The sequence below is a fragment of the Crocodylus porosus genome, unplaced genomic scaffold (assembly GCF_001723895.1).
Source record: "Crocodylus porosus isolate Cpor-Errol unplaced genomic scaffold, CroPor_comp1, whole genome shotgun sequence".
NCBI lineage: Eukaryota > Metazoa > Chordata > Crocodylia > Crocodylidae > Crocodylus > Crocodylus porosus.
In genome coordinates, this window is record NW_017728913.1 from 7,180,822 (window position 1) to 7,205,989 (window position 25,168).

The following is a 25,168-nucleotide window of genomic DNA, read 5'->3' on the forward strand; positions in this document are numbered from 1 at the left end:
TAAGAGGAGGTTAGATGAACACCTTGCTGGGGTCGTTTGACCCCAGTACTCTTTCCTGCCATGGCAGGGGGCCGGACTAGATGATCTGCTCAGGTCCCTTCTGACCCTAGAAACTATGAAACTATAATACTCAAGCGAGGTATCTATACAACCTCCTCTTGAAGACCCCCAAGGTAGGGGAGAGCACCACCTCCCTTGGGAGCCCATTCCACAGTGTGGCAGCCCTAACCATGAAGTAATTCCTCCTGATATCAAGCCTGAACCTACTCTCAATCAATTTGTGGCTGTTATTCCTTATTACCCCAGGTGGTGCCTGTGGGAACAGAGCCTCACTTATTTTCTGCTGGTCCCCCCCGGTGAGTTTATAGATGGCCACCAGATCCCCTATCAGTCTTCTCTTGTGGAGGCTGAATAGATTCAGACCCTTTAGTCTATCTTCATAGGGCCTGGCTTGCTGCCTCCTGACCATGCAAGTGGCCCTCCTCTGGACCCTCTCAAGACTAGCCACATCCCTCTTGAAGTGCGGCGCCCAGAACTGGACACAGTACTCCAACCGTGGCCTGACCAGTGCCACATACAGGGGGAGGATCACCTCCCTGGACCTGCTTGTGATGCATCTGTAGATGCATGACAAGGTGCAGTTAGCCTTACTGACCACTTCCTCGCATTGGCGGCTCATGTCCATCCTGGAGTCAGCAATGACTCCAAGATCCCTTTCAGCCACTGTATAGGTATGTTGTAGGTTCCGTCTCCCTAGATGCAGCACCTTGCACTTGTCTGCATTTAATTCCATTCTATTCTCATCCACCCACCTCTGTAACCCATCTAGATCTAGTTGGATTTTGAGGCAGCTTTAAATATTTTCTACATGCCTCTAGGTAGCAGGGGCTCATAAATGCTGTGATGCTGGGGTGCATGGAGTGTCCCACAGAAGCATGGGAGACCCCAGCGTGATTGGCAGCAGACCCAGAAGTGGACCAGAAGCACTTCAGGTCCCCTTCCAGGTCTGCCAGGGAGCATGCAGAGGGCACCCTTGTGCACTCCTTGGCTTGGTGACTGGTGCCTTCAGGGCCTGGGAGGCACCTGGGGCACCCCTGCAGCCAATTGCCAAACCGAGGGGGCACAGAGGAGATGTCCAGCATGCTTCCTGGCAGACCCAGAAGTACCTCCAGTCCACTTCCAGGTTTGCTGCCAAGCATGTAGAGGGCTCCCCACTGCACTTCTGTGGGATGCTCCATGCACCCCAGCATCGCAGTGTTCACAAGCTGTGCCTGCTACCTCAAGGTATGTAGAAAAAACATTTAAAGCTGTGTCTATGTCTGAATCACTGATTCTCTGAATCAGCTTCGAATCTTCAGATTTGGCCAAATTGAACCAGGGACAGTGATCTGAACAATGAATTGAATCACTATTTCTGATTTGGGCCAAATCCAAATCAAATAGGGCCTGCTTCGCACACCCCTACTGCTCAGCAGACACCGCTAGGCAAAAGATCTTGCACATGTAAGGAATGTGTGCAATCAGATCCATATAGATTCAAAGGTAATATTTAATGCTTCTGCGCCAGGCAAAATATTTTGGGAAATGGCTGAGTGGTATGGCACCTATTGCACACCCAAAAACGAGACATTCCTCTGAATAAGATTCTCAGTAATCCCATACTTATGCTCCGGGTATGGACAAATGAGCAAATTATCCTGAGTTAAGGAAGGGGACTTACTGCATATCAGCATATCAGCTGTTCTGCAGGGTCCTTTTTGTGTTGGTCCATGTATTCTATGGTAAATAGGAGCTAAAACAGCAGTAACATAGCTCTGTTCCATTCAAAGCTAACTTGTTCTCATACAGCTTTCACTTACTGGGTGGTCACACCAAACAGTTTTCACAGATCTGTTGATACATGTATCTGTTGATATATGGTAAATTCTACCTGCCCTCTCCTTCCCTTTTAACATGATATAATTTATCCATCTGTTCACACCTTCAGAATACACCTACAGCTTGTCATAAAATGCCTCTCTCTCTCAAACTATAATGAATAAATATTGGTAGTATCTGAAGAATTTACCTTACACCTGATAACTCAAGGACTAAATTTAGTTGCCAGGCTGATACAATTGTGTCCAGTTACATCTGACCCAAAGACATGTCCTATCAGCCCTATTTCCCACTGGTTGGATGCCCTCTCTATTCCTAGATGATCTTAGTCTCCCACTGTCTGAGTATAAAGCTCCCAGTTCATATTTCTCCTGCACATAAACACTAAATAAATGAATTAATTAATCCAAAATTGTAACTCTGAAAATTCACACTTAGCTGCTTCCTTACTCCTGAAGCTGCTAAATGCTAGAGGCCCCTCAGTGTTTGACTTACAGTTCCCTAGATGCCCACAGTTTTGCCTCTATACGGGTGCATCTATACATCACCCTATGGTGACATAGCAATGTGCTGCATCACTGCGTGGCACGTTATGGCGATATAGCAAGCACGTGGGTCTACACGTGATTGTCAGGTATGCCACTGTGGCAGTGAAATCTAACTATGCACCACATGCATGGTGCAGTAACCACCTGTACTGCACCATGGTTTAATACTTCCAAAAAGAAGTACTAAAGCACAGTGTCATATCAACGTCATTGTATAATGATGTGTAGACACGCCCTACATGTCCAAAAGTACTTCTGTTTTGATAGGCTGCCCAGCTCAGCATCTAGCTCATACCTAAACCCACTTACTAACTAGATGTATCTTCACTTAATCTGTTTGAAGGACTCAGTCTAGTAGGTATTCTTACTGTATATCAAACACAATTAAAAGAGTGGGCTTTTCACAAAATACAGTTGTAGTGCCCGCTACTTTTTAAAATGCAGGTGAGAAAGAATAAGAATGAAGCAGTGGGTGGTGTTCCTATCATAAAACAGTTTAGTGTTTACAGCTGCTATGCAAGTAGAAAGAATCTTCCATTCCTGTTATTGCTCTAAGGACTGTTTAATGTAAACTACAGGAACACTACTGAAGAAAGCCCTAGGTTCTGCATTCTCAGGTAACCACTAGCTACAGTCATGCCCCTTTTTACTATCTGTTTCTGGCCCAGTACATCTTGAATTCTTTTCTACACACTGGCTTTACTTTAACAGGGAGTTGGGAAACAGATCTGAATCATCAGAAGGGAGAGAATTAAATATAGTCTTCTACTTCCTGGGCAAGTGGTCTAACTACCCAAGTATTAGGGAAGCCCAGGGAACCAACACCTACTCCTCCTCTAGCCCTATTTAAAAAGAAAAGCCCTTTAAAGAGTCATCAGCTTTTTGAAAGAAAGTAGATGTAGATGCCCACCTTCAGGAGGAGTTTCTGGGCTGCAGATTGCAACTCAGCCGAGACACCTCTTTATAGGCATGAGGGAGCTGCTTCAGAAAAGGGTAATATACAACCCTGTCCTTGGTTTTTCTAATCAGCTAGCTATATGTGGCTGCATAGGCAGCTCCCTCTCATTAGGAAGTACCTAACACTGTTGTGACCATATCCTATTAGGAAAGAGTCAAGTCTAACGTTCTTGAGATTGACATCGGCAGAGCTTTTGCTTTTGGTGCACAATCTGATTTCATCCAAAATACTGTAAGCAACATGGTTATTGCAATATTTCTATCACAGCTTAAGGCACAGGCCTGAAATCTCATAGGAAAGCTTATTACTGTAAGATCTCAAACTATTTTCAAAAGTAAAAGCTTCATAATTCTTCAGGTCTGAACTATGAAAAAGAGAAATGATCTCCCAAGTACCAATGCGCCATGTACCTATTCTTTCTTCATGCATATGACTGAAGTCATTTTGTGATGTCAGCAAACTCTAACTTATTTGACAAAAAAAAATTCTTTACATTGCTAAGAGAAAAAATAAGTTAGTACCTTCTTCTAAATCTTTGTGATAATGTCCTGTCTTCAGATGTACCAGCACAGAGTAATTGTATTAGCAAAATGATTGAATTATCTGTAGCATAACTAGCTTCAGTGTCAGCAACACTTGAGTTTCACCCCATGCCCAACGTCAATTAACTCAAGCTAAAAACACCACCTAAAAGGTAACGGTTTGGTATGTGTGAATAAGAAGCAAAACTTGAAGTACACCTTCAGATAATATGGTGAAGCCATCAGTCATAGGTACAGGCCAGGTACAAAAGCTATTTTTTTTATTCCTACAAACAAGAGGGTGATTCCGCCAGGATTTAGTTCCATCTCAGGACAGTTCATTAACTCTTTCTTTTCTTGGTCTAGAGCAGGGTTTCTCAGCTAGAATTACAATTAATTCAATATAAATATAGTGGCCAATAATTTACAACTTAAAAAGAAAAAAGCATTTGAATTACAGGAGAACAATGATATTTATAAACATTTTTTACTGCTTCTTGCTTAAAATAAAAAGTTTATTATATCTAAATCTGAAACAAGTTCCAGTTCAAAACCTTAGGAACTTGCCTTAGGTTTTCTACCCTAACAACAACAATTTATTTCATGATTTACTGTTTATGGTAAAAGGGCATAATAAATAGAATACTTTAGTAAATTCATTTTAGGAAGTAGAGAAAATATCATACAGTAATTCAGAGTTATGTCTTCACAAGTGACATATTATATCTATGTATCACATTTTACCTGACATGTTCACCAACCAATTTTAATGTTAACTTATAAATTCAATCATATTTAGCAGAACCCACATGTTATGAAATCAGTATTATAGCAAGGCAATTGCACGGAACAATATTTTAGAAAGTACGAACACAACTTTTCAAGGGGGGGAATGAAATAAGGAAATTATGAATGAGATTATAATTGAGATGTTCTCAAGACTAGAAACATATCACAAGGTTTCCAGTTACATCATGACATGCTTTAGATTTTCTTTCCCATTCTATTTCACAGAACCTCTCACTATATCTGTAGCATTGCAATTCCTATCATTTATTCTATAAATACAGCTTAGTTGACTAAGGCTGAAATGTGCTAAGAAGCAGTAATGTTTCAAATTCATACATGAAACAATTTGAAATCTTCCCTCAGGCACTCAGTGCTGCAGCTCCTGCTGCTATGCTACCCACAATTCCCCCACTTACCTGCTCGTTGGGCTGCCTCAGCCCTGGTCAGGAAGTGGTGAAGCTGATCCAGCTTATCAGGCTGCTCCTCCAGGGACTTCTGCTGCCATATGGCTGACCCAGGCCCTGCAGCCTCCCTCAAGGCATTCCACTTCTGTATCAGAGTGAAGAGCTCCGAGAAGGACTTGTGATAACCCTGTCGCAGCATGTCTATGCAGATGTTCTTCTTGTATGAATTCCTGTAACTGGGAATAAGAAAGCCTGATTTTAATCCTTTAAATCTGTATTGTGTTCTCCACCCTCCCAAGTAAGTAGAGATACTACAATGGTTTTCAAGAAGACACTTCAGAAACGAACAAAAAAAAGGGGGGGGGGCTGATATATTATTTTTAGCACTTAATTTTTACAGAACATTTTTCAACTAGTTTCTATAGCAGAGAAGCAAATGAAGCTACAGGGGGACTGCTTCCTCTTTATTGGAACAGTGTTATAATTATATTAGTGCTCTTCAACTGAGATTAGACAGGAAGGTCAATTGAGTTAATCAAGATAGGGAAAAAGCCAGGATGCTGGCATTCATTCACTGAAACACAACAGACAGTTTACTTAAAAGCACTGTGCAGGGGAAAATGAAGCACATTCTGCATGACAAAACAATGTATATGGTAAATAGTTTTGCTGGAGGTTAAGGTAGTTTGGTTTAAAATGTCTAACAAATACTGTGTCAGACACACAATAATTACTTATTACTTTGCCTCTATTCATATCTGACTTCAGCTGGGACTAGTTTACTGCAACAGAAGTTTGATAATTTCACCCTGATTTTAAAACCAAATGACATGTCCACAGAGATACAATGATGAATTTATATCAAAGTTATTCAACTGATAAACATGGGTAAGATATACATATTCAAAAGAAATGCTTAATTAAATATTTTCAAAAGGTAATAGATTTTTGGAGGCCTTATTTATGGATGTAATCCAACTATTTCTTTCAGCTGGCATGAAACAATCCTAAACTCTCATTCTGAAAACCCATAAGCCCCATGGGACTGCTCGCATCACTAAGGACTGGTTCTAGAGCCAAATGTTTGTAGCACAGGGTGCTGAGTATGAGAAAAAAATTACTGAAGGATATATCTAAATGTCTTAATTTTATTTTGTATTGTGTCATTTAGGCTTCCAAACATGTTCATATTTTTTTCTAACATTTATTTACTACTAAATTATCAGACCTTAAAAAAAGAATGACAGAATACAGAGAACAGAGACTATTTACTGTACTACATTTAGCAAATCTGGATGACTGCCATGCTAAACAGATTAATACACGGAATAATAAATCTAGCCTGGGAAAGTATACTGCAGTTCTTTTCCAGTTTTATATGAATAAAAATTATATAAACCACTTTTAACTAGGTGTCAGTGGAATGGCTGAATTTTAATATAAGTTTTAAGTGGTAATGATCTGTGCTGTTTTAAACCCTTAATCAAGATAACTATTTTTTCACTGATGCAAATGCATCAGATTCATTTCTGTTTTGATGGCAGAAATGAACACAAAATGATACAATTCAAGATACTACAAGAAGTTATTTGGCTGTAAACAATACTGGAGTTATTTTAAACATATCATTCAGTATTTTTAGTGCTAAGTATACAGACAGGCAGGTGCATGCATCCATGTACAGGAGACAATGTAACCATTCTGCTCTTGCAAACAGGTAACATTTTTGTGGGAAAAGAATTGGGGAATGGTTTTAAACACTGAAACCACCACAGCAATTTTAAATTTACCAGACTGTGCTATAATTTTCCCAAACTGGATCATATAGTTGGTAAATGATTCACAACCTACAACTCCAAATTCCTGAAAAATACCATGCTCCTGAGAGAAAACATGCTTTTTGTTGTATTTATAGAAGTCATTTAGTTTGTTTTTAGCTACTATCTCACTCAGACAGGGGCTTAAGAGTAAATTTTAAAAATCTCACTAATTTCAATAGGAATAAGATAAACCTAAATTAATATAACTGAATTCAGTGAAAGCTCAATACATGTACATGATATGCATGGCATGCATGTATGTGAGATGGATACTGAAAGTTATTTACAAGTATAGCTAAAAGAAATAGCTAGCAAATAATACACAAAGTATATCAGTGACTAATTAAAACATTATTCGGTTCATTTTTTAGGTTTCAGAGGATACATTTGAATACAATATCAGTATGTATAGAGAAGCATAAAATTGCACCAGCCACTTGTGCTAATGTCTTTGGATAAATGTATTTTTCTCCTGGTCAAAGCACATTTTTCCAAATGTACTGTATCATTTACAAAATAATAAATTTACATGCAGAAAGAAATCAGTGTTATAACTACAATTTGTGTCACTAACTTCTAGGAAATGACTGTGTCAATTAACTAAGGAAACTACTCTATTAGCTTAAGGCAGGAGTGACCAACTTGTAGTTAACACAGTTCTTCTCAGGGGAAGATAATTGTATAACTGTATGAGCAGCAAGCCCGTCTACCATAACATATTTGAATTACAGTATAATAAAAAGAACAATGGTAGTGCTTTGAAAGAAAGCAGATGTAGGTGCCCAACTTTAGGAGGGAGTTTCTAGGTTGCAGATCCCAATTAAGACCAAGAAAGTTCTTTACAGGCATGAAGGAGCCTCTTCAGAAAGGAGTAGGTAAAGATAAAGTTACACTTAAGATAGAGAATACTTAAAGGAGTAGTCCAATACTTTTGCTCCTTTAAATTACAGGACTATATTTATATGCCACAAGTGACTTATCATGCATGCATTACAGTGGCTTTATATTCATATTATGGGGATAAAAGACATTAGTGCTCCCTAAGAGATAATTTGACACTTACTATTGAAATTGCTTCAGTCATCAGCATGATTCCTGTTGAAAAAGCCAGGATTGTTTTTTCCAGCATTAGAGAAAAGTGCTTCATTTTTTAATGTGGAAGAAGTGAAGGCCAGGAAAGTAAACATCTGATTCCATTTTGAAGTGAACTCAACATTTAAAGTGAACTCAAATTCCTTATCAAAATTATTACCAAAAAAGGTACTTCCTTATGTTATGGATGGCATAGGATGAAACTGAACTAAACATGTTCTAAATTAGTGAGCATTATTTAATTCCTAATACAATTTGATATAACATTTATTGTTCAGAATTTAACTGCGGGGGGGGGGGACACTTTTGAATGTTTGCTTGATAATTCTGTTATTTTAATACACAATCTTATGCTGACTTTAGTGAGAATTTTACTGCATAGTAAAATGATATTAGTAAACTGTACATATAACTTTCTATATTCTGGCCACCCTAATTCTAGGTTTTCTATTAACACATGCAAAGTGGAAAAGATTAGCTTTGCATTCTATGAGAGTGTTTTTCAATAGGTTTAATGGTCTCTGGGGGCATCTACTGGAAATCTGGTAGAACTGCAGTCAGATCTTGTCAATCAAGTAATTTTTACCGTTGCAACTTATTACTGGTAAACAAAAGAAAAATGCCAACACTGGTCAAATGCACTATGAACATAAAAGAGAACTAACCTCATAAATTGAATTGTAATGTACTTCATATACTGATTAAGTAAAGAGAACAACAGTTGGAACAGGTGAATATTTCATATGCTACATATTGGGCAACCTGTTTTACTGTGTTGACTTAGGATAGTATTAACATGTATTTTTATTTATCAGATAATACACAATCTACATATAATCACAATAACCGTAATCTTGAGATCAACATGGGGTTTTCTTTCTTCACAAGTGAGAAAAGGAGACTGATAAAAGCTTTCAGACATCCTTTTTAAAAACATGAATTTAAAGAATGTTTTATTAAATCTGGAACATAAATGTGGATTCAAAGTCATTTTTCAAATGAACAAAACTCTTTATTTTGCTTTTAATATAATATAACATAATTTAATATAATATTTCTTAAAAGCAAATTCTGTACACATGGACTTTATATATTGAAAAACAAACTATATATACAGTAACTGTAGACCATATTGTAACTGTAATCCTAAAATGTTTAAAGTACAGTGTATGCTAATAGCAGTAGTGCCTTTTGAGTGTACAGATCAGCGTTTGTGTAGTTGTTACCATCCGTGTGATAATCCATGTGTGTGTGTGTGTGTGTATATACACACACGTATGCATTATCACACGGATGGTAACAGCTACGCAAACACTGATCTGTACACTCAAAAGGCACTACTGCTATTAGCATACACTGTATTTTAAACATTTAGGATTACAGTATAGTATAGTAAAAAAAATTAGGATTACAGTATATATATAGTTTGTTTTTCAGTATATAAAGTCCAATAGATGAAGGGCAGGGTGTATAACACATGTTCACTTGTCCTTATATGCTTAGATCTGGCTGCTGATGTTAATGGGTTGCTCACTTAGGATGAGCAAAACATGGGGCACTGGCGTCCACCAGATGGATTTGAATGGAAATTCTGCTTCTAACTTGCTTTTATGATTGCTGAAATGTAGCATTTTATGGCCTTCAGCTCAATATTTTTTGTAAATTAGTAGATCACTTTGTATTGGTCATTTATTTTGCAGTTAAATTATGACAAAATTATGAGGTTGTTGTCATCCACATGTGGTAGCAGCTATACAAATACTGATCTATACACTCAAAAGGCACTACTACTATTAGCATACACTGTATTTTAAACAATTCAGGATTACAGTTACAGTCATGTTAACATTCTTGTATTACATAGAAAGTTATTTTATATGCTAAATAAACACAATACACTAGATGATTAGAAAACCCAACAAAACAAAACCAAGAGATGCCTATGTTAAGTAGGCTATGCTTAAATCCAAAGCTTGATACTTATCTGCTTAACTAGTGAGACCCCAGAAGTAATTACACTGAAGTTAGGGAATTACAAGACTATTGCAAACTCAAGGCAAACCTGGCATGAATACTCCATATCATAACATTTCCCTTAATTTTTTATTGTACCTTTTTAATACATTAAAAAGGATAGCACCACCCCTAATATTTTGCTTTAATTTCACATATCCTTGTTATAGAAGCTGTAAGATAGACCCCTTCATATTTCTTTAGCCTATTTTTTGTTTATTGGTGCATTCTTAAGAGACCAAAAGAATTACATTTGTATTAAAATAACCGTACTAGGACTACAGTGTGGTATAGCTACTTCTTCTAGGCCTGATTCTTCATTCCCTTGAACTTCATGTAGTAAATTATATCTGTGAACATTGGGCATAAAATACAATTCTTGCTTGATAGTATTAGAATATCAGCTCTAGTTTCTTTAGGTCTTTTGTTTTAATAAAATACAGCAAGAAAATGTCAGCTGGTAATTATTCTATGTAGTCTACAGCAGTTATTCTAATTCATAAAACATAGGATGCCAAGCAGTAAGCAATGATAATATACAGGACACCAGAAAGGCATAGGTATAATGTAAATTTATCTCAACATTAATTATTATAACCCTGAAAAGCTATATTAAAATAGCTTTCTTAGATTTACCCTACATTTCTTTCTTTAGCTGACAAGTCAAAGTCTAACAATAAATTCAGTGGGTTATGATCCCAAAAATCACAAAAGCAAAATTAAGATAGTTTTGCTTGAGATTTACTGAACAAATAGCATTCATCGTCATGTACCTCTTTATAACCTGAATTACAAAAAAAAATCCAAAAATCATCTTAAATGTTTGCTTAGATAAATTTGAGAGGTTTGTCTAGATTTGACTCTATATACAAATACATACATAGCATATATAAGGAAAATGAGAAATCAGAAATGGCCTGCTAAAATTTGAAATATGTCTACATTAAGTAATAAGAATGTTATTAGGAAAGTTATCAGATCTGAAAATCTAGCATCTATTAAATCCTTTGGGAATCCACTTAAAAAGGGGAAATTCCTATTATTTAATGATAGCCAGACCCTCTAAACAAAGAATTCTGTAGCATATACTGGTGAACTGGTCCTAAAAATAAAAGGTTACACTTTTTTGCAGAGCATTTTTGAAGATGAAAACCACTTATGATTGATATAAGTATTTAATCATAAATACTGAAACAGTAGAATTATTGCAGTAATTTAGTTTGACTGCTTAGCTGTATGTCTATATATACAACTGAAATATTTCACTAACTGAACAACTACCTGAGCTTATGTTGCTTAAAGTAAGGTCAGATTGGTAAAATACCATGTGCGTACATACACCTTCTTGGGTTGCATCATGATTGACCACACATTTCAGCTCCAATCCTAGGTGATTTTCTAACTTTAAACAGTTGAGTAGCCCACTGACTCAGCCAGGTTACTCACATATGTAAACCAAAACATATCTTACCTGGACTGAAAATTTAAAGGGCCAGTGTACCCTCCACATATTGGCTTGATGCTTGAACTAGTTCTGAACTCTGTAGCTGAAAGGCACTGCTGCCTTTATCCTTGTTTAAAAACTGTCTGCTTAAATACTGTGTCTTAAATGAAACAGTCACTGGAAAGTTATACTTTAAATTGTATGGTATACTAATATTCATTAAACAGCAGATTTGAAAACACACTAAATGCCATTAATTAACAATGTATGCTTAACTTCCAAAGCAGATACTTTTTGTCAACAAGGCTGAGAATTAGATGTTATCATAAGGGTGTTTTTCCTCCAATAATTAAAATATATAAAGCTTAAGTATCCTAATGGAAGAAGTATGAATTCTTGAAACCCAAACCCCTGGATGCTTTAAAATGAAGACACTACTCAACAAGCAAGGATAGACAGAGAGAGAGAGAGAATGGAAAATTGAAAAATATGTTTATGAAACTGTGCATGTAACTAAAGATCATGACATTTATTTGGCATTAACTCCAATAACAGTGTAGATTTGATGTAAAAACCCCCGATTTTTGTTGGAGCAATTTATTCAAATTTATTAAGCAGGAAAGGCAAAACTGAAATATGCCAGATAATAAGTATATAAGCATTTGGAGACAATCATTTTCAGTGCCGTAATAGAATCAGTTATCTGTTATCTTCTATAATGTTTCTAGGCAAACTATGTTTTTGGCTGCATTGTACAATCCAATATGGATTAGTAATTTTTCAGTGAGGATTCAGCCTTTTGTTTAAAGGCAGTCTGCCACTTTAATATTGCAGAAATAGAAGAATGAATCAGTCATCAAATGGAAAAGCATGAAGAAGACGACTTGTTTTCACTACTGTAATAATTATGAATCATCACTAATATAGGCAATACAAATATATATTTAGAAATGCATTTTGGTATGTTATAACTTAAATATAAATGCTGTAAAACAATAATATTAAAAATAAATATTATATGATTATATTAAAATATTCTTTGTGAACTACAACACACATCTTTACCTAATACTTCAGGCACTGTGAGAAAAAAGTATTATCCTCCACCATTTTTTTTTTAAATGGCAACTAGGAATTCTCTATAGTTCACATTCTTTCTAAAATTTAATACCCATTAACCTAAAGTAATTCCAAACAACAGTGGCGTTTCTACATTTTTTTCCACAGACTGTCGCTTATTAACATGCCGTGTTTTTTAATTCTTTTCTTTTAATTAATACTTGATCAAGTACACTAAATGCAAGGCTCTGAGCCAGCAATTTCCACAATGCAATCCCAGTTTTGACTCATGTTGTGCAGTTTTAGAAAAGTCATTTAACCTCTCTGTAGCTTTCTCTTACTATGTGTAAAATTACATTTGAGATGGGGATAGTGCTAATTAGTGGCCAAACATACCTCATCAGACCACATCTATGGATTAATATGAAGTACTGTGTAAATGTTAAGTATCATCACATTGTTACAATTAAATCCATATCCCCTATCTGTTTATAATAGTATCTCTCAAGTAGGCACAGCCCCTGTGCCCAGGTATTCATAGTCTAAGGACAAATAGATGAGACAGCGATTAATAAAAAGCAAAAACTGACAGGATTTTATACAAATCAAAAAGATTCACTGAGAATTATTAGACGGTCCCAAATGCATCAAGGCAAATTAAATTGTCTTTTTGCATTTCATGCTGTTTTTGAATGTAGTATATCTATGCTTTACCTTTGCATACTGTTTCAGAAATAGAAGTCAGTTGTGTATAGCTTGTGTGTTATCTTCAATACTAAATATTGTTGAACTATTGAGAAATGAAAGCACTAGAAAGCTATAAGACCAAACTTAGCAAAAACAACAAGTTACATAAAAAAGAAAAACTTCAGCTCACTGTGTTCTTTTTTATTAAAGTATGTCATGTATTTTATCTTTGCAAGAGTTTGATGAGTTTTTGCAAGTAAAATTCTGTTTCCTCTACACTCGCTAATAGTCATGAGAATCTGTAGTTTGCACCTTCCCATTAAAAATGTATTGTATTTTTTGAAATTATTCACCCCGCCTTTTATCCAGATCATGTCTTTGAAAGGAGGAAGTAGATAATAAATGGAATAATTCATGATTTCCCATTAAATATGAAACTTTCTTTTGCAGAGTTTAGAAAATGAAGTTCTACATAATGTACAGAAGTTGATTAGAACTTTTTTAACCTTTTCAAGAAAAACCTTTCACATTACACAAATGCATAGAGAAGTTTCTTCAGGAAAGGCAAAAATCATTCACCCCCACCCCAGTTCTCTTCTTTAGATCATCTCCTAATTACACTAAATTATATGTATGCCAGGCCTGAAATTCAGAGATCTCATTCATTTGACCAAGAATGTCTCTCTCTAAATATCAAATTATCTTTTGGAAAGTTATTTAATAAACACTGAATCCTGGTCATGACAAGTAAGATTATTAGGAATTATTCAAACATGGAAAAATACATATTTAAGTAATATTGTGAAAACAATAGTAAAGACATTTTTAAAATATGCTCTAACTCAGTGTGTACCTTGTGTCATTTCCCCCTCCCAGAATAGTACATCTACAGGGAACTTCAGACCAAGTGCTTAAATTCTGAGTTTCTTTTGTTATGAAAGGAAAGATTTCTTTTAAATGATTTTCCCTTTCCCATTAAATGAATTTTAAATTAAAAATATGAAGCATAAGTAGCCATGAAAAATGCAAAAGAAGTGATACGAGAGGCCCACAATGTCCTATCAGTGTCACAGAACCCAAAAGGGGTTGCAGGAGGCAGCTCACTAGGTCACATATAAAGGCTGTCAGCTGCAAAACCTTGCAGTAGAAGCCTGAGCAGGGGAAGGAAGGTGCAGTTTACTCTGCTGCCTTTTACTGATGTGCCCATCTTCTTTAACACAGCCTCTGGTTCAAGAGAAAAGATGTAGCTTGAAGCAGTGCACCACTGGAGCTAAGCATTAACCAGATTAACCAGGGGAGAAAAGAAGAGGCTGTAGTCACCCATAAGTGCCCCAACTGCCGATTAGCTGATCCTATTACCCAACCCTTGGCATCCTTCCTTCATTTTCCATGAGTAGCACCCTTCCTTTATCTTCTTCTGCTGTTGCCACCCATATAACAGATCTCAGATTTCTACTGTCCTTCAACAATTTACATTCATACAGCAATACCAAAAACATCTGCCTGATCAATGCCAGTTACTCCCCTAACACTATAAAAATAGTTTTAGAATATGTATTGAACTGACTTGGCAAGGGTAGCAAAGGAATATTTTCTCTTTGCTGCTCTGCAGCTTCTCTTCTTTCCTAAGACACTCACTTGATGTCCCAGCTCAGTTTTTAATTCCCCTCCACCCGAACCCTTGCTTGCGCCTGGCCCCCTTGCACCTCTGCCCCATGCATGCCCCCATGCAGCCTTAAGCTCCCCTTCTCCCTCTGCCTCTGCTCCCCGCTTTTGCCCCTCCCCCCAGCCTCTGCACCTCTCTTCCCTTCCCTCAACCTCTGATTCACCCTATCCCCCGAGCCCAGCCTCTGCTGCCCTCTTCCCACTCCCTCTGCAGCCTCTATTCTCCCTCCTGGACTTCCTCCAACCTCTGCTGCCCCTCCCTCTCCAGACTCTGCTCTCCCTCCTGCTCCTCTCCCAGCCTCTGTTTGCTTCTGACTTCTTCCTTTTCCCTCAGCCTCTGCTCCCCTTTGTCCCCCAGCTTCTGCTCCCCCCTTTCCATCCTTCCCATGTCCTTGTTCTCGCCTGGGGCAAGGAGCAAGGCCTCAGTCCAGCTTAGCCCCTGCAGCAGCTGTGAGAACTACACACTGCTGCTACAGGGCCAGACTGCTCAGTGCCCCAGGCTACAATGTGGATGGAGCCTGCTGGCAGGGAGCAAAGGTAAGGTGGGAAGGGAGATGGGTAGGCAAGGAAGAATAAGCTGCGTGGGGGGAGGACATGGGGGGTAGAGGCTCCAGGACAGAGATGGCAGGATGCAAAGGTGGTAGGGGGAGCAGAGCAGGCAGCAGCTAGGGCTAGGGCTACAGCCCCAGCCCCAGGTAAGAGTTGGAGCCCAAGCCATAGCAGCCGCCTTCCCTCACCAACCTCTTGTACTCAATTCTAAGATGAGAGCCTTTCCCCACCCTCACCCCATTTAACATGGGCAGGGAAACCCCTCATCTTAGAATGAGTAAATATGGTAGCTACAGGACCATACCTAAATGGATTAACATCCTAGACCAATGATCCTCAACCAGGGTGATGCCAAAATCCTTTTAAGGGTATTGTGGTCTGCTGCTCACTATTATGAATCATGTGTAAGTGTTTGCATGCCTAAGATATGCCCAGGGAGTTGAAATAGGAATCCAGTGTCAAGAACATTCTGACCTGTTGTGGTCTTTCTGAGTCCTTGCAACAGAATAATTGTTCTATTATTTTCCATAGTCAAAAAAGAATGAGTGAAAGCTGAGAGCTGACATTTTCCAAAGGATCTCCTGAGTCTAACAAGATTGGGAATCACTGTCCCAGCAGGATTTCTCCCAGTGTCTTCAACACTTGTGATCTGATGATAAGATGATCTCTTGGCTAAGTGTCTATACAGTTCTTTTCATAAGGTCTTCCCTTATCCTAGGCCAGAGCTGCCCAGTTGGTGGCCTGTTGCCCAGTCTGTAGGCTTGTTGGGATGGCTGCTGGAACCACTGCACTGGTATAGTTTGCTCCCCCAGGAACTCTGGGAGTGAACACCGGTGCCAGTGCTTGCTCCCCCTGTCCCTTTGCCTGCCACCAAATTGGGGGTCTTTGGTTACTGCTGGCAATTAAAACTGGTGGCAGGAGAAATGGTGGGAAGCAAGCAGTAGAGGTGTTCAGCCACTAGGTCCTAGAGCCACTCCGATGCAGTGCTCTGGAAACCATACTGACAACTGACAAGATACCACTAGAGGTGGGTTGTCCAGTCTGTGAGAATCCCTACAGTCTGGATCCAGCCTGTGGGGCCAAGTGATTTGGACACCCCTTTCCTAGATCATTCAGGGCAAGCTGGCTATAACCTACAAGCATGGTGACAACCCTGGAGACTGGCTTACAGAGGGATGTCTCTACTTATGCAAGAGAAATGCAGGGTATGCCTATACTGATACACTGGAAGCTACATATAATGGGCTCATGTGATAATCAGAAAAAGGTGTGACATGGGGTGGAGGGTTAATCCTTCTAGCTATTCTGCTAGTGCTATGCCATTAGCACCTCTGAAATTGACCAGATTCTGTCAGTTTCAAGGTAATAGAGGCAAGGTGCTGAGAAAAAATGTAAGGAGCTTAATGAGGTGCAAATACTTGAAGAGAGACTGATCATCACACAACCCTGAGTAATAATGTAATGAGTTTTTATAAGGGGAGAAAAGCTACTGTTCCTACAAGAATTAGCAGTCATGGTTAGATTAAGCAGTAAGCTCCACATTGAAATCAACAGGATTTCATACATGGATAGTATTAGGACATGATTTAAATGCCTTATCCTTGGGTGCCCTAAGTAGTTAATATTTTATTTAGGGTTAAATTTTAAATTACCCAGACCTTTTAGCCTGCACCAAATCTTTCCACGTTGTGTTTATTTATGAAGCAAGGCCCTTAGAAGGAAGACAGCCAGCCTTCAGACACTCAGAACCCCTGCTTTGGAGGTTCATTACATGCAGTGACCTCCTTGACTGAGAGAGGCATTACTCATAGCTTTCACATGATTCATTCTGAGCTTGTGACTACATTATCCCTGAGGAGATCAACTTTTATGACATTTGTTAGGTGAAGATCTTTAACATAGCTATGATGTGATCTATTAATGGATTTGTGGATCAAAACCAAGGTATGAACTATCAGCAAAAGGAATCAGTGACAGAACCACAGCACAAGTTTATAACAGCCTAAATCATGAAAGAGGAGAGAAGCTATATTTTGCTAGAGAGGAACCCTTGCTTTTTTTTTCAAATAGTTGGCTACAGACACAACAAGAGGAAATGACCTTGAAAAGATAGATAATCATCATGTCTCAACATTATTAGACATCTTTTTCTAATTATCAACATACTCCCTTCCACTTACATAATACTGATCTATATCATAGCCACATTCATAAAGATTAAGAAAAAAAAAACTCCTCACTTCCCTACTATGTGAGCAAGATTATGGCAAACACACTTTTTAAGGAATCATTTTCATTTTGGTAAAGTTTTTGTTCATGGTTCAAGGTCAGACATATAACAGAAGACTGTTTCCCCATAATGCTTTTTTAAAATCATTTAGCAAAAGGAGAGAACCACAGGCATTCCCTTATTCATAGACCACTAAAATTTTACCTGTCCAGAGTGGGATGACAAATAAAGTAGGAAAAACTTTTAGGAAAATTTGAAGGATTTTGAAGGATTTATTTTTATGGAATAAACTTATGAAGAATAATTACATAATGCATATAAGATCATTATATTGTTCAAATATGCATTGTCAAATTAAAAAAAGGTATTAAACAAATTAACCTTCTTATGTGTTACTAGAAACATGCAAGAAAAGTGATTCTTAATATTTTCTGTTCCAGAACCCATCTTCAAGTCTTTTCATTCTATTTATTTGTCACCCCCCTCCCAATTATCAATGTGGAAAGGGTAAGTAAGATTGTGACAGCATTTAGATTGAGACCCCATGTATTAGAACACGGCTGTCCTACTTTTAAGTAGCTAGGGCCCCATGCCCTGTAGGTTGCACCAGCATGAAACATGAGTCTCCCAAGCTGCACCAGGCATCCCCAAACCCATCTTCAGCTCTTTTGCTGCACATCTACCCAGGCTGCAAGCTCTCCAGGCATGTCAGGCTGCAACACCCCATCCCACTCCACTCCAGGGGCAAGACAGGAACTGGAAGCAGGAGAAGGAAGGAGAGCTCAGGGATACAGGCTGCTGTAGCCAGAGTGGTGGAGGAAGCAGCATCTGGGGCTCCTGGCATCATACAGTAATGGAGCAATTACTATATTAATCCCATCATGAATAGCAATATGCCATATGATCATCAAATTTATGGCACCATAAAATAGCAACCCAGCCACAAAAGTGTTTCACAAAATATGTGGAACATCATTATGGCTGGTTTGTATGGTGCCAAAATGTGGGTTGCCCCATTATTTTGACAATCAGGACTTGACCAGTCCCCAGTCTGCAACCTGGATGAGGGCACTACCCAGGTCCTGATGCTGACAATTGCTAATTGTCAGCATTAGGATGCAGGCTTGTTGAGTTGTTCCAACAGTTGTTAACTTCATGTATTTTTAGTATTAATTAATAATCTAAGGTAAGAATAATCAACATGATCTTTTAAAAGACGTTGCTCATATGGTATATGAACAAAGATGCATATGGTGTTTCAGTTTTAATCCTTCAAGAAGCTTTAATAACTTTGATGAATAGCACATTATGAAGCACTAGGAAAACTTACAAATAGCACCTCACTGGCACCAAAGGTATTGAAGGACAGATGGTACATTTTCACCTCATTGTGCATTGACCTGTTTTTGACTGTTTCGCAGCCACAGCACTTTTTGTATTTAGGAATAATGTAAAAAAAATCTTACAGAAATCTCTAAGATGGCTGACAGTTGATCTAATCAAACTTAGAATCTACCCAGGTGCACCAGTTTACCTAAGATCATACTGGTTTCATATCTGATCACAGGGAAGATATTTCTGTGCCTAGTAATGGCTTGTGCAGTATTTCCTCCTGGGCAGTGTAGGGAAGCAAACCTTGCTCTCTCAGTAGGGAAAGCCAGTTTCCCATCACTGTAGCTATAGTTTACCATAACAAGCTTTCCTGTCTCTCCGTATTAAAAGGGTAATCATAAGTGAACATGTTTCTTCCCATACACGTTCCCCGTATTCTGCTCTTCATTCTCTCTGCACAATGGAAACATATTAGCTTTACTCCATTCAAGCTTGTCTATTCCCACAGCGTGTAGAGGGAAAGATTTGTCCTTTACACGCTTGTATCACAACTATTAAATGAAGGGCAGCATAGAGTTGTGCTGCCTCTGCAGAAGACCAGGGACTAGACTACTTCTTCACTGGGGAAAAAGGAGAAGTAACTCAGACCAGCTCTTATATTTGGCATAGTTTCCTCCATCAGTCATGCTGGCCCAACCATGCTGTCTTGTATGCTAAGGAAATGGATTCAAGGTTCCACTTACTATCAATTCCAGCTCACTGACACTGCTCCAGTTGTCATGTGACTAGAATTAGCCTCATCTCTTGCACTGTGATGCATGACAAACAACTCATATAAAGGAGCAAAAAGGGCAATTTAAATCTCTTAATTCCTTAATCAATGCACAGAGGGTCATAATCTGGTACATGATTTGGATCCATTTGTATTTGCCTTCCAGAAGAGTCCCTCTTAAAAAGTCCACAGAAAGGAAAGAATAAGTTTGTTTTAACGCAGAATGCTTTCCTAGCACTTCATACCAAGTTACACTAGAATCTTTTCTGTTGATACTTCAGGGAGCTTTCACAATTACTAAAGCTATCATATTGCCATAGCAATGGTAAGTAGAGGTGCCAGGCTTGAATTATTATAAAAGAAAGAGGGCTACAGCTGGCAAGGTATTCTTTGTTAGGATGTCAGGACTTCTTTAACTCACCCCTTTGGTCAAAAATAGCCTGAATCTGGTGACCTTCAAGACATGCTGTAAGAAAAATCTACGTAATAAGAGTTTTTAGAGATAGTTGAAGGAATATTCTTGGAATAGTGAAGGGGAGAAACAAGATTTTTTAGTATGTGGCTGGCTGGTCAGAGTTCCTGTCTGACTGATTGATTGTTTTAGTGCTGCTGGGGCTATGTTGCAATATTAATTGTTAAGGTGCCTAGAGCCCTTGTATAGGCATATTTTTATTATTTAAATATTGAAATAAATAAATCATCCTATTTTAGCTATCAGTAATTCAGATTTGTTATGATTCCTTCATTAATTTTGATGGAGCCAAACCCCCGATCTGTTAAAACACTCCAGCAAAAGTAGTCAATCTATAGACTTGTAATTTTAAAGTGTAAATAACTTAGCGGTAAGAAAAGCGGTAAGAAATCAAAAGGTATCTAGATTGTTTTTATTCATCGACTTTTCAAAGAATTAATGGTGTACTAAATGCTGCACCTTTAAAAAATAATCAGTATTTGGGGTTGCCTAAATATTAATTCAAAATTACAAGAATATTTATTCTTGTATATGGAAGTGTCAACCCCCAGGAGAGGTTTCCATTGAGGACAAAAAAAGGTGATTTCAAATACAATTACTGACACAATCTTAACCATAACATTGCAAATGTAAAATAATACCTTGGTAAATATGAAAATTAATAAAGCCATAGAATTAAATGCTTTGATATATGTAAGATCAGTGGAAGTGAACCATCATTATTTAATATCAGTTTTAATTTTTAAATGCCAAGTTCCACTGAAAAGGTGTAAGGCCTCGGGAAATTTAGATTTCAATGATTATGATGACTAGAAACAAAGGAAACAATAAACTTGCTGTATGTTAAAATGCCTCAAAAAGGCCATACTTACGCAGCAGCCTCTTGTTTTGACAACCCTTTGATATTCATCGCCAAATAATGATCTATGGCATCTTTGTCTTTGATCAAATGAATCCTAAATGTAAATGAAAAAATTAAAAGAAACACTGTGAAGTGCTAAGGTAGAAATCTGAAGTACATATAACATATCTTCATTGCCAAGCAGAGATAAATATTGAAATATTGACAAAGTAATGTATCAGACACACTCCATAAATACATACAAGTATCTTTTTAATTTCTTGGTCTGTAGGTATTTCAAATCTTTATTTCTGGAAGGAAGAAAAGTTGGCTGTAGCCTTTAAGGGCCTGTTTACCCAAGCGTAATAACTACACTAGAAGAAGTTGTGCTAATTAAATCAATGTTAATTAGCACAACTTCTTGTAGTCACAAACTTTTTCCTAAAATGGAATCATAATTTTTCTCTTATCACCACGGATCACCCAGAGTGTCAGACCTGTTTTGTACTAACCCTTAAAAAAATTAGTTCATATTGATTTCTTGTATAGAATGGGATTAAGGAGAATCGTAACTTAGGCAAAATCCCGAGGTTTTATCCTAATGAGCAATCGACTTCATGAAGGGCCTGCTTTAATGACCAGTGATTGCTACTGTATTCAATGTGTTTGAGTTTAAGGTTAAGGTTGAAAGCTGGAGTGACAGACAATTCATGTTCAGATAACATTCCCTCTCAAGTCTCAAGCTGCCGTACACAAAAGATGCTCAATTTTCCAAGTGCAGCATACACTGATAGTAAAAAGAATTCCAACTGCACCTGAGAACATCATGTTAGAGACTATTACTTCTAGAAATGTAATGTGAACTAATTTTTATTCTGTTATAATAATTAAACAAACATTTAAATTGTATAAAGACTGAAAAATAAAAAAGTCCGTGTTAGTATTGCATGTAAATTCTTTTACTCTAGTTTTTCCTGAAGAGGTATTATACACATATTGCACATATTACATCCGTGCAGTACTTGGCTGTGTTGCTTACTGCTCTATGAGACAAAGACAGTCCATGAACGTCATTTACCATATTTACTCAAATCCACAACAAGTTTTCTTACCCCACTCAACATGGGCTCTGGCTTTGGCCTAAAACAGACTCTGTGTGTGTGTGTGTGTGTGTGTGTGTGTGTGTGTGTGTGTACACAGAGGAGGAGTTGAGGAGAAACTGCATAATGCCAGGGGGAGAGCGTGGGGCAGATTGTGCAGTGTAGGTGAGGGGAATACAGGGGAGATTACATGGTGTGGGGGCAAGTGCCTGGGGTGGCAAGCACCAAGTTGTGGCAGGGGGATGCAAATGATCAGGAAAGCAGACACCAGGGGGCAAGTGGCAAGGAGGACAGATGGCAGAGGGGCAACTACCAGGGTGCGTAGGTGCTGGACAAAGGGGCAAGGGGCAGGCTGAGGTTGCCTACCCTCCCACTGCCGCTTTCCCCACTGTTTGTACCCCTGCCTCTGCTTTCTTCACCTCAGCAGAGATGGTGGTGAGGGTGAATTTAAGACAACCCTCCAATAATGAGATTCTAGACATGGAAAATTATAACAGATTTCTAGTTTTGCATGTATAGGATCTAATTATCAGGGAGTCATCTTAAATTTGAAGACTGTTATTTTGGGGTAAATATGAGATATGAAAAAGTGTTACAGTAATCTGTTTAGAAAATGTATCATATTGAATTCAAAATAGTATAATAGTGGACATTTTTAGGGATATGCCAGGTATTCACATTAATTTCATGATTAGCACCTGCTGTTTGAACTACAGATCTAAGAATTTCTGCACTTTGCACATTTAAACTAGTGAACTATGAAGCTAAATTTATGCTGGTAGATAGAAAGAAAACGTATATTGAACATGGTGCTGATAACATAAAAGTGCACAGGAAAGGGAGAAGATAATCAATCAAGTATAATCCAAATGACAAATCTCCAACTCAAACTAAGACAATCTAAATAAAGGGACATACTATGGCAATTATATTAAATAAAAACCCTGCAAGATGTAATGTGCTTATCTAAGTACATATAAAAATATGTACTTGAAAAGCAGTTTGTGTCTATGTAGTTAAAAACAAGTTGTTTTAAGTACATAGGGACATACTTAGATAACACATAATAGACACACACTGTATACTATATAAAAAAGACCTCTGCATCTCAGGTCTGATGAAGAAAACTCTCTTCCGCCTCCTTCCACAGCCCCCTAACTTCTAACTTCACGTATGAAAAAAAATAAAATAGAAAACACAAAGTAGCAAAATTGTAATTACAGTTTAATTTACATTGTGATGTAAATGTAATCCTTGGTCAGATGAATGGAAAGCCTGTTGCCCCTTCTCTGCTTTTTTGAGAATATATTAACACCACACAAGAGTATAAAAAGAGTTGAATCACAAAATTGCAATTTAGAAGGACATTTGTGTTCACTCAATTTAATAATATGCTGATATGATAGGGAGCATCCTGCAGACTTCAACTAACAATCAGCTACCACCAGGAACTAAAAAAAGAACAGACAACTTGTATATCAATTACTGCTTAAGTAAGTCCTACAATATCTTTTACTGTATTAAAGACAGCTATCTATCCTAAAAAGAATAATCATACTACTGAAATTAATAAAGACTTCTTTCAGACCTGTCTAGATATCATCAAAAATACTGGTGCTCCAGGAAGAAAGAAAAGACAGATAGACTATATTACTTTATGCTCCAAAAAGCAAAAAGCAAAATTAAATTACAACAAAAAGAAAAAGAATAAAACTCCTACTATAAACTATTATCAATAAAATGCATTAATATAAAATGGAGGTTGTTTTAGAAACAGTCACAGAACAGCACATTTAAGTATCATATACACTTACTTAGAATTTTCACTTGTATCATAATAGTGAAATAGTGCTGTGAAAAGCATTTGGCAACAGGCACTTTCACTTTTTTTCCAGAGGTTGTCACTTGTTTTACCAATTAGCTTCAGCTCTAATTCTCCGCTATTGGCATAATGAGTCCCCACATTTAATAAACAGATTATTTAAAGAAATTCTTTGCCTGTAAAATAGACTATGGTCAATTTAAAACTGATCTCTTTATTACGTCCAAGAGAATTTTGCAGTCTTCTTATTGATGACCATTACATACCTGCTAGCATTTTACGCTTCCTATTTATACAAGTGTTTGCTATATAGATCGATAAAGCAAAATTATCTAATTATTTCTCCTGAAAGATTCTTTAATCATGTAAACTACAACAAGACTGACAAAGCAGGTCTGTGTATCATACAATAAAACAAGTCACACAAAGAATAAAGGGCTATGCCTACAATTTAATATTTATCTAATTTCGTGTTACCCCTCCACTGTTAACTCAAGAGTTGAGTTTTCTCAGTATTATGAAGTTACTAAATATGGAGTTACTAAATATTTTAGCTCCATATTTGAAAAATATCCAGTAAAATTATTAACGGCCCTCAATAAAAATTCAAGATATTGTTTAAAATACCAAGAAAGCTTTCAAACAATCTGAAGTATGCTGAGGCAAAAGAGGTTGGTACCACTAGGTTTCTTTGGCATTATTTTTGCTTTGGCATCTTCTTATTAGACCTGACTCAAAAGCATTGGTGCTTTCTTTCATTTTTTTGCTTCTGCCTCCCTCCCTTAGGTCCTCCTTAAATCTATTTCTGGGTTCAACTATGTTCTCTTGTACTTGAGGCAGCCTCTTTACCTAGCTCAGTCTGTACAATCCAACTTCAGCCAGATCTGAACTGAGTAGATAGAGGCTAGTGAAATGTTTCAAAGTTTAAGAGTTTCCGTAGCTCATACAGAGCTTTCCAGCCTCTGATCATGCAATTTGGCAGCCTCTCCACTTTGTTCAAGTGTGGCTGACTCAGGAGCATAGAGAGGAGGTGGATCATTTACAATGTAGTCTACACTCCTGTGAATCTGCCACTTGCTTTAGACGTTAATAAGATTCTTTTGTTACCATTTCCCTTGTCTTCACTACAATTCCTTTCTCCAGTAACACCCCACCACAGTTCCCCAGAACTT

General features: G+C 37.6%; 1 protein-coding gene across 1 annotated transcript in view; it reads right to left on the minus strand.

The window, feature by feature from the left end:
- Positions 1-25,168, minus strand: part of TTC29 (tetratricopeptide repeat domain 29) — a 194,736-nt gene that overhangs the window by 165,691 nt on the left and 3,877 nt on the right. The window contains exons 3-4 of the mRNA XM_019534441.1: positions 21,106-21,189; positions 5,111-5,334 (exon numbers count right to left, since the gene is read on the minus strand). Of these exons, the coding sequence (XP_019389986.1) occupies positions 5,111-5,334; positions 21,106-21,189 (308 nt within the window). The remainder of the gene's footprint in view (positions 1-5,110; positions 5,335-21,105; positions 21,190-25,168) is intronic.